General features: G+C 40.1%; 1 protein-coding gene across 3 annotated transcripts; it reads left to right on the top strand.

The window, feature by feature from the left end:
• Positions 1-1623: 1623 nt before the first annotated feature.
• Positions 1624-7864, top strand: znf740b (zinc finger protein 740b). Of its 3 annotated transcripts, XM_078255050.1 has the most exons (8): positions 1633-1729; positions 1810-1973; positions 3338-3487; positions 3674-3907; positions 5069-5197; positions 5300-5432; positions 5917-6035; positions 6576-7864. In XM_078255050.1, exons 3-8 carry the CDS (start codon positions 3443-3445, stop codon positions 6723-6725), a joined length of 810 nt encoding a protein of 269 aa, XP_078111176.1. In that variant the 5' UTR covers positions 1633-1729; positions 1810-1973; positions 3338-3442; the 3' UTR covers positions 6726-7864. The 3 variants fall into 3 exon arrangements, with proteins under 3 accessions (XP_078111175.1, XP_078111177.1, XP_078111176.1); XM_078255049.1 differs by lacking the exon at positions 1810-1973 and having other exon boundaries at positions 1624-1729; XM_078255051.1 differs by lacking the exons at positions 1810-1973; positions 3338-3487 and having other exon boundaries at positions 1625-1729.
• Positions 7865-10971: the final 3107 nt, after the last annotated feature.

Below are 10971 nucleotides of genomic sequence, written 5' to 3'. Positions count from 1 at the left end.
GACAGACTCAGAGCCCCGTTTGAGACTCTGGTCTCTGAACGAGACAAAGTTTAGGGAAGTGGCAGTACGTTACTTTACATCGGAGGTGGAAACCCGAAACTAGACCTACTGCAGAAATACACGGAGCACAAACGGGAGATATCTGCTGCAGCATGTCCACAGCAGAGCGCGTCCTTTATAAACCTGAAGACGCGCTGCAGCAGCTCCGTGGTCTGTGCCGCTGCTCGTCTCTATTGTTACAGCGAGAGTGGACGCTAAGAGACGCACAGGTCTGCTTCAGAGCTCCGTGTGTTTGAGTCTGACCCATAGACGGCAAACGTCACGTCACGGGAACTTCAAACTAAATCATTAGTTTGAAGTTTTCCCCCAATTAGGAAATGATCGACAATAATTATCAGTTCAATCTAATAATCAGATTGACACGTAAACGTGTGGCTGAGGGGGCGCCCTAGGATGATCATGTTTAATAAACATGTTTTATTTCGCATGTCATTCTAATTCTGTTATTAAAGAGAAGTAGACCATTTGACGCCCTAGGCAATCGCCTAATTCGCCTATAGCAATCGCCGGCCCTGCTATCATTTGTTGAGATGTATTCTTTTATATTTGACTTTTTGGTGAAGCTTCTGAATGGAAGGCATTTATTCAGAGACTTAATGTCAGCTGATCCCCCATATTCCACAACTCTATGCTGCAACTAATTCTGATTCTTTTCAATAATGTTTTGTTTTATAAAAAAGTGATTTCTCAAAGTGGGGTCCGTGACACTCTTCATTCATTTAAATGATCATGACATACATTTTTTAATTACAAAAGGCTTCATAGTTCAACGATGAAGGTTATTTTAATTTGTAAATTTAAAATAGTTCATGGATTATGTTTTAATCTAACAAATTGTATATTTGAAATACTTTAATCAGAATCCACATTTTATTTAGACTACGTGTGCACTTAAAGTAAAACACGTCACACTTCTCTGATATATGTGTGCGTATGTTCTGAAATGCACTTCAAATTAGCCCTTTTCTCTTGATTTGCCATTGGTATTTTGTTTAGGCACAGTGTTACTTGCAGCTAATTGAATTAATGTCAACTGCATTGTTTTATGGGTATACTGTGTTGATAACGTGCAAATAATTGTAATGCATTTCCAATAAATTTCTCTTGTGTTGTTTACAAAATTAAGACTGTAGAAATGTAAAAAAAAATAATAATAAAAAAATAAAGAGGTTACGTCAAATTATTCCAAGGGACATACATTTGGGGTCCCTGGTATATTCTCCATCTTGTAAGAAGATGTGAGAACCTCTGATCTGGATAACATCAGAAAACAATGAAAAATGCCAAAGTGATGGCTTGAAATGTCTTGTTTTGCCTGACTAAAAGTACAAAACCTCAAAGATCGTCCATGAACTATAATGTAAGACAAGGAAAGAAATCAGATGTTTGGAATTTTTACTTGAAGAATTACTTAAATGTAGTAGCAAAAATAGTTGCCGATTACGTTTCTGTCTCACTCATTGAATGTATTATAAAAAGGTTTCACTCCCTCACAACTATGGCCGTAAATGTGGGTCATTCCGCTTCAGTCACGTGGCAGGGCGTCTGGCCAATCATCACTCGCTGCGGAGAGCACTTCCGGTGGCGTTTCCTGTCAGTGTTTGTAAACTGAGAAAAAATTGGAAGTGCGACAAGAAATAATAACCTACACAACTCTGAAAATCAAAAGGTAAGCAGTCACTTTTCCAAAGAATTTCACTCGTGGCTCTTTAAACGTTTTGTAATCTGCTACGTGTCTGTTTCTAACAGCTGTAGCCTGTGAGGGAGATGTAATTTAGCGGTCGGCGCTGAGCCCGCACGCCCTGCCTGCCTGCTTGGCTGGCTGGCTGGCTGTTGTTGTGTTGTCTGGCGGGGGGTGGGGGTTCACTCATACAAGAGTTGCCCCAAAACCCCAACTACTGGCTAGCTAGCAGGTTAGCCTTTTCTGTTTCATTCAGCAGAGACTCTCAGCATGCTTCACACTTTTAAACCTATAGCTAGTCTAAATGTCGTATATAAATACAAACTGCCTTTCCAGTTGCTCTAGATATAACGTTAGTCCCGTTCAGACATAGTCGCCTTTCCAACAGAAACTCTAACGTTTTTAGGATAAGTCGCTAGCTAGCTAGCTAGCTAGCTCAAGTGAGCTAGCTAGCGACTTATCCTGTGTGCAAGATCATAAAACCACACGCTTACAGATAAGAATGATTCACAATGAATTAAATTATGTATAGCAGTGTTTGTTTACTATCAAAGCTTTCATGCATGGTCGGTATATCTGCTATATATTTGTATTCACAGCCTATTTGATGTCAAAAAACAATATAAAATTGCAATAATCATAATGCTACTTATGGTATATTCTCTGTAAGTCAATAAAGCGGTATCTACATTGTGGTTTTATGTTAATTTGCCTTGCTGCCAGGAAATTAATGTGTTTATATCAAATAATGTGCTTTCCAGTGCCAAGGATTTAATAATTCCCCACTTACTTTACTTACTTACTATACATATTCCAAGGAAATAGTTTGTGGTGTTCAGCCATTTACATGTAATGCTTTAATGACCTGTAGTACAATTCACCACAGGTCATTGGGTTAATATCATCTGCAACCTCATTGACAGATTGTATTGCCTGAAATGCAGTTTACTGTATAATCATTAACTGGCTACTGAACTATACATTACCTTTTAATGTTTCATCAATTGGTTTGTGCTATGAAACATGACAAAGCCAATATAACGTTCTTAGATGTAGACTTATTTAAGCATGTGAACTTATTTATTTAACATTTGCACAATTGTGCTTTAAAGCGTCCACAGTTATTAGGTCAAACTACAGCTACAGTTTAGAAAACATTCCATCGTTGCCTGTATTCTATTTTAAGATGCCTACACATGCGTACTGTTTTACAGTACCCTTGCTGCTCTCAAACAGCAGCTCATCTTTTAGATACTTGTCTTTTATATATACACGTCAGTATCACTCCATGTATGAAGCATTTGTTTGATCAATGTATCATACCGACACTGATGTATTTTTTTTCTTTTTGACTGTTTTAATTTTCCCCATTGGATGTCATTTCTTTTCTCAATCTGACCGTTTTACTCACCCATGAAAATGTGGCATGCACCAAACCACTGGGGCATACTTGCCTGATAAAGTGCACATATGCTGGATCTAAATTTCTGGTCATATATCCAGATTTGTGAAACTTATTAGATTGGTCTGGTTTTCCAGCTCCTGATTCAAGCATGTAAAAATGTTAGCCATATGTTGTCATGCCTCTACTTTCAGGCTTGGCCCCTGATGATTTGGGTGGGTGTGGTCTCTTCTGTTACCCCTCATCCTAAGTGAAGCCCCCTCTGTTCCCCCAAACACACACGCATTCAAACCACGGCGATGACACACCATTCCAACAACTCTGTTCGAGACCATATGAAATGGGTCAGTGGAAGTCTCTTCATCTCCAGATTCACCATTGTGTTTTTAGTTTGTATTCCCAATCCCAGTGCATTTCTCTGTTACTCCCATTACTCATATCTCTCTCTCTCTCTTTCCCCTGACTCCTTGTCTCTGTGAGGAGTCCTGTGGCCCGCTCTTTCTGCTCTGACATGTTGTTTGTGTTGCCAGGCTGGGTTGCTGGGCTGCGAGGCGGTGCTGTCCAGCATGGCCCTGATGCAAGCCAACAACATCCCAGGCCAGAAGAGGATGATGTCCCCCTTGGGTCAAGGGCACAGGGCTAGTCCTGAGAGCCACCAAACCCACTCGCAGCACAGCCACAACCACCATGGACACCAGGTTCACCATGGACAACCCCACAACAGCCACATGGGCCATCCTTCAGCCGGGAGCTGTCCACCCCTGGTAAGAGAGAGAGAGAGAGAGAGAGAGAACTGGGCAGGGTCACTCAGAAAGTTAAATCTGTTATTTCTAACTCTGTTATTTCTTTGCTTTCCTGATGAAAGTGTAAGTTGTTAAAGGAACACGCCGACTTATTGGGACTTTAGCTTATTCACCGTAACCCCCAGAGTTAGACAAGTCGATAGATACCCTTTTCATCTCCGTGCGTGCTGTAACGCTGTCTGACGCCCCCCAGCATTAGCTTAGCCTAGCACAGATCATGCAGGTAACTGGTTCCAACTAGCCGACTGCTCCGAATAAGTGACAAAATAACGCAAACATGTTCCTATTTACATGTTGTGATTTGTATAGTCACAGGGTGTACAAATAATTCCATGATCACCAGTCACGTTCGCTACTAACTAGCTATTCACATTGGTTTTGTTGACGGAAGTAACTGTGCTTTTCGGTGTTGCGCTAATCACTCCACCCAAGTAGCAGTGCTTCCACTTTCTGAGAATATAGTTCCCACTTAGTATACGGTTAGAATATGGCTGTGTCTCATGTGACCTTATTATTTGTACACCTGTGACTATACAAATCACAACATGTAAATAGGAACATGTTTAAGTTATTTTGTCACTTATTCGGAGCAGTCGGCTAGTTGGAACCGGTTACCTGCATGATCTGTGCTAGGCTAAGCTAATGCTGGGGGCATCAGACAGCGTTGTAGCACACACGGAGATGAGAAGGGTATGTATCGACTTGTCTAACTCTGGGGGTTACGGTGAATAAGCTGAAGTCCCAATAAGTCGGCGTGTTCCTTTTAATAGACAGATGCTATTGCAGTGAAACTAAACTTAACTAAACTTAAAACTAAGGTGGAAAACGATAGCTCTAATTCTGTGGTGGAATCTCGATCTCTCTCTCTGATTTGCAGTACTGTATGAGCACATATTGATTTTAACGAATTTATTGATTTAAAAATGATCAGACTCCGTCCATGGCAACAGTCTGTTATACAGAAATAGCAGACCGCAGAACCATTTATTCAGTGTTTATATACTGCATATGAATTCTAAAAGGGGTTAAAGTGTTACCCTGTATATGTGACTAAGTGTTTGCTGCTTGATTGCAAGCTAGCCTTCAGTGCAGTTTATCTAATACCATTCCTTCCTCCAAAAGCTGATTCGAAAAGACGGGGATTATCACTCATCAAGAATGATGGATGGAAAGGACATGCAGGCAAACCAGAATATGCAACCCAAGAAGAAGCACAAAAAATCAGGGTCGTCCAGCAAAGTTAAAGTGGAGGTAAGGATAGTTACAGCTACACTTTGAAGTATACATGCAAAAGTGCAAATATCAGCTGTTGATGTTCAGTTCGCGTTCATCTCATTTTGTTATTGTTGTTAGCATTCAATTCCACCAATGGATATGGACGACGACGACAGTTCCTTGAAAGTCCAGAAGAACTTCATCTGTGACCACTGCTATGGAGCTTTCCGGAGTAGCTACCACCTCAAGCGTCACATACTTACACATACAGGTGAGAACTCACAGCTCACGTCTTCACTTCAGTGTGACCATTCTCGCTCCTTTGCATTTAGTGGTTATATTATGGGAAACAGGCTGGTGTAATGAGTAGCGAGGCCACTATTCAGCCTGTGGACCTTAGTCAGCATCCACCCTTCTGAAGCTCCATCTGCTTGGATTAAACCACAACAACAAAAAACAAAGACTCAAACCTAACCTCACAACTAAATTGGGTGGCTACAATTGTTTAATGAATGGTATGCATGTTTTTAATTTGTTATAATTCCTTATATGTATTTCTACCTGTCCTTACTCTTCTTTTTGTGAATGTTGGTTCTGTGTTAGTCCATGTGATGTAATTGTGCTGCTCTTTTGGCCATGCCTCTCAAAAAAGAGATTATAATTACTAATTAATTTTAAAAGTATCTTGTATCCAGTGAAATATGCCTTGAGTCTTGATATATTCTGCTAAATGGCCGGCCTGTGGTTGTTCACAGGAGAGAAGCCATTTGCTTGTGATGCATGTGATATGCGGTTCATTCAGCGTTACCACCTGGACAGACACAAGAGGGTGCACAGCGGAGAGAAGCCGTACCAGTGTGATCGCTGCAATCAGGTTAGTTCGCCGTTGTTTCAGCATAGAGCATATGCTTTACATGTAGGGCTGAGCAATATTTCAATATTATATCGAGATCGTGATATGAGACTAGATATCGTCTTAGATTTTGAAGAATTTTAATATCGTTACATGGTAAGTTTAGTCTTTTCCTGGTTTCAAAAGCTGCATTACAGTAAAGTGATGTCATTTTCTGAACTTACCAGACTGTTCTAGCTGTTCTATTATTTGCCTTTAACCACTTAGACATTATATCCACATTATGATGGTTATTTATCTAAAATCTAAATGTGGGAGATAAGTTGTGAGAACACCAAGTGTCAACCTTACAATATCGTTGCAATATCAACATCGAGGTGTTTGGTCAAAAATCGTGATATTTGATTTTCTCCATATCGCCCAGCCCTATTTACATGTACTTCTAGGTTTCTGCATATTATTCTGGATCTTACCGCATTCAACGAATCCATCCGTTTTAGCAGTGTCAGTAGCATTGTTCCGCTAACTTTGACTGAAACAAACGTCTTTCTTTGCCTCCAGAACTTCTCACGGACAGACAGGCTACTGAGACACCGACGGCTATGTACAGTTGGGATGAGCAAAGAGGAGAACCAGTACTCACAGGACACATCTGCTCATCCAGCTTCCTGGAGCCCCCTACAGCCTTCCAACAACCGTCTGACTGTCTGACCCACCGTTTTCCAGAGACCCTACAGACAGCAAACCGCAGTCTGCAGCTCAAAAACGTCTCACGTTGGAGCTCAACAGTACTGTAACCAGAAAAACAGCCTAGCTTAAACACAACCAAACTTTACTTTGCTCTGGCCGGCTCTTTCACAGAGCTTGATAGTGGATTTTTGTAGTTTTTTAATCTACTGTTCCATTCACTATACAGACAAAATGGGAAGGACTAATTCACGATTTTGGACAACAGGTCTTGCTATTATGGCAGTAACTGAATGAAAACGCAAGTCTCTTTATCTGACAGGTTGCAGGTTTTTTGTTTTGTTGCAAGTATTTTTGACTGCATTGACTGTCAGTGTATCGTGCAGTACCTCTTAGGTATCCTGTTGACCTGCAATCAACCCCAGTGCTGCCCTCTACTACATGTGGACTGTTCACTAAAGGACACACATACAGAACTGTGTAGCTTTTTAGTGTTCAGGTTTTCTCATTTTGTGTTCCTTATGCAACTAACGAAGTACCAGCTATTGCTTCTAAGTGACAGGTCACAGCAGACTGGTGGTCTGTGCTGCCACCTATCCAACACTCAAGGTGTTGTCTGCGTAATCTGAAATTAAATTTAATGTCATTTTTGATAACACCAATCTAAACATGAAAGGGGCTTATTACATAGTAAACTGCAAACTGGTAGTCTATTTTCACTTCATGTGGTAGTTCACCTTTTTTCAAACACACAATCTAAATGGATCTAAAATAATTTTTTACTGCTATTCGTCCAGCTGTAAAACTGAATGACAGGTGACAGCGATGTGTACAAACGGGTGGAAAAACACTAAAAGTTAACTAGATGCTCCTGAAATGTAACTTTTTCAACTAATCTTGGTATTAAGTTGTGTAGCGACTGTTTGCTCACATATTCACTGTTGTACCTTGTTTTAGAGGGGTTTTGTCCTGACTGTTTATAGGTTACTGTTGAAATACAGTAGAAGGCTGACAGGTTTTGTAGGAAGATTTTTTTGATGTTCTTGAACAAAGTTAGTGAGCTTTTTTGTTTATATAATAACTGGATGTAGGAACCACCTGTCTGTTGCAGTAATAGGTGCTTCTGTAATAACCCCCTCAATATAAATGAATTGTCTACTGTCTCTCTGTTCCTAGAAAACTGCTGTCATTCTTTTTTTCCCTGCTCAGCATTGATAGATTTTTCTGACTTTGAAAGATGTCCATCCGTTCAAAAGTATTTTGGTAAGTGAGGCTGGGTCAGCGTGTATTCTGAAATCCTGATATACACCTGGAAGTTTGTGAGAGTGCGTTAGCACACAATAGGACTAAAACTAGTCCTAGACCTGAAGTTATATTTACCTGAGGTACTGGGGAAAATGTGGTGCTGACTAGTCTAATTCAGTGCCCAGATGAATTCAAACAGTTTTCAGGTGAGAAGACTCACCTCCATCTTGACCTGACGGAATGTGATCTGAACACAGTGCCATGTCATTTCATCTCCAGTTTAACCTGGTGTATCTACAATGAAGAGCAGTGGACAGGGGAATATAAAGTCCACGTGTTTTTTGTTTGTACGACGATAACCTACATTATATTCTGTTAAGGCCTCTGTATGATGAAATCAGACTGTAAACACTGGACAGAAGTTGTTAGCTCAATTGTAATGGATTGTATTGTAGACAGGTACTTCTATTGCTGTCAGACATTTAGATTATGTGAAAGGAGTTTGGGGCCCATCACCGACTTGTCTACTTTTTACGAAGTTAATATATATTTAAATTGTATTAGGGGTAGAAAATAGTATGTATGGGACCTACACTTCAAAAGAAAAGCAAAGTATTTACAAAGTTATAATCCTTAGTCTGATCATTACTTATTACAACTAAAAATTGAAAAAGTCAACCTTCAACTTGCTATTAGGAGTAAAGTAAAAGCTGCCACTCTTTCCCTTTTTAGAATAGCAGCCATGATTAGTCAGCATATTTTTTAATTTCTCTTTTGCATGTATTTGTTGGAGGATCTTGTATACATTTTGGTTTTGGTAAAGATATTTATATATATATATATATTTTTTTTTTTTTTTTAAATCTGAGCCCCACCTTTTTTGTCTTTTCAGGGGTAAAGTGAAATTAATTTGACTCGGTCAATCATACTGTAGTAAACTGTTTTAGGGCCCCAACTGTCTCAATAAAGCCGTTACACTTTTTAAACAAATGCATGTCTTTCAAAGTTTCTGCAACAGTGGTTCTAGAGTGATGTTTTTAAGGATCCAGATTTTCTATTTGTTTTCTAGATAGCAAAAGTGGATGTGAGGACATAAAATGAGAAATTGAATTAGTTGTCTTCAAATGGCACATTACTTACTGAATCCTCCAGTCTAGAAAGACTGCAAAACATTTCAGAAACATGTAATGCACCAAACTTGTCAGCAGATGGCATCCATCACCGTACTGTGTTCAGTGCTCTGGATTAAAAAAAAAAGGGATTGACATGAATGAGATAAAAGCAGATAGTGCTCCCTTTCTATAAAGATTAATACTCTGTTGTTTTAATAATCAATTGAATGGCACACAGTGAGTCTTGGGAGGCAGGTTTGTAGAAAACACACCTGGAGTGAGGTCAAGGGGAGTCAAATCCTGTCTTCACATTCATTTGGCCAATTAATCATTGTATACTGTATGACATGAAGGCATTTACTATTCTGTTTCAGATAAGGCTGCGGAATTAGCCTGTTTTAATCTACTAACTACTTCTCAAAATAAATTGATTTCAGAAATAATGACAAATGTCCTTGAACCAGAGCCCAGAGTCTTAAAACTGAGTAACTTTTTTCTGACCGTTCAGCAAAACCAAACCTATTCAATTTATAATGACATGAAGCAAATCCTCATATTTAAGAAGCCTTCACATTTTTTGGTTGATAAGAAAATACTGAAAATTGTCAGTGAATACTTTCTTTTTATCAGCATCAATTAATCAACAAGCATAAGTACACACTGCAATACAGTTTTAACACATCATACAAAGCCTTGTCTGCACCACAAGAGGGAGGTGTATCCTAAGCTATTGTCTCTTCACAACCTTCCTTGAGACAGTAAGGAAACTGATGGTATTTGCATTGTGCAAAGCCAAGTGCTCTGTAGTTTTCAGGGGCTTAAAGATAATCAATACACTTATACAATACCAATCACTGATATCATGGCCTGGAGTTGGTTGGAAATAGATGACCCAGATCTGATGTTGAATCCTAGTACTTGGAACTTGCAAAGAAATGTAACAAAAAAATCAGGTAAAAGTTGTTTAGATCAAAACAGTCACGTTAGCACAGCTTGCTAAAATTATACACAGCAGTCAGTCCTGTTTTAAGAAATATGATTTGTTAAAGATGTTGCTGGTAAGAAGTATAATTGTCAAACTGGGTAGTCAAACAGACATAACATCAGTTGTACATTAGGAAGTGCAGATCATACCCTTTAGCACCTTCCTCTTTGCTATTGACCAGTTCCTTAATTAAAGCATTAAGATAGGCAGGATGAGATCAGCCTGAAGGCTGCTGGGAGTGTGCGCCTTCCCCCGTGAGAGACATCCTCTCCCACTGCTGCCTGATTTACAGCACCCACAGGCCCCTGGCACTTAACAATGGACCTCCTTAAGTGAGATAGATAGGGAGGAGACCAGAGAGGGGGAGATAACACTCTTCATACACAAAGTGCTGAAATCATCTAGGTTCGAAATCATATCTGCGAGACAGACTGTTCATGGAGTCAGTCCAGAGGTAAAGTGTAGGGGTGCCGCCTTGTGCTCAGTCTGGCTCACTCCATCAGGGAGGAGAGCTGTTTAAGAGTGATAGCCAACTCTCTACATGCTCACCTCTCCTGTCAGAGGGACAAAAAAAATAGGTCCTCCAAACAGAAACTTTCCCAAGAACCAGTAAATCTCAGTTGTCTGTGCATACTGTGCTCTGTAAACATGTGGATGGTTCAGAGGTTTACAAAAACAAGCGCTTAGCAGCAGAAATGTTCTGTCTCCTACAAATGTTTGGATGCCCCCTGATCAAATACATCACAGGCTCACGGTGAATGATTGAAACCCTCCCAACAATGGCTCCTGCTATCTCCCTCTCCCCGAGGTGTGGGAGAGCCTTTTCATCTCAGGCTTTGATTAATAAAGGAATCACTGGTTGGTTGAAAGCAGCGATCTGCCCTCACCCTCCCCGCCGCCGAACATCCATCATGCCTGTGACAGCCCA

This window comes from Sander vitreus, chromosome 7 (assembly GCF_031162955.1).
Source record: "Sander vitreus isolate 19-12246 chromosome 7, sanVit1, whole genome shotgun sequence".
Classification (NCBI taxonomy): domain Eukaryota; kingdom Metazoa; phylum Chordata; class Actinopteri; order Perciformes; family Percidae; genus Sander; species Sander vitreus.
Note: the sequence above shows the minus strand (reverse complement) of the source record. Positions and strands in the feature narration are given on the sequence as shown.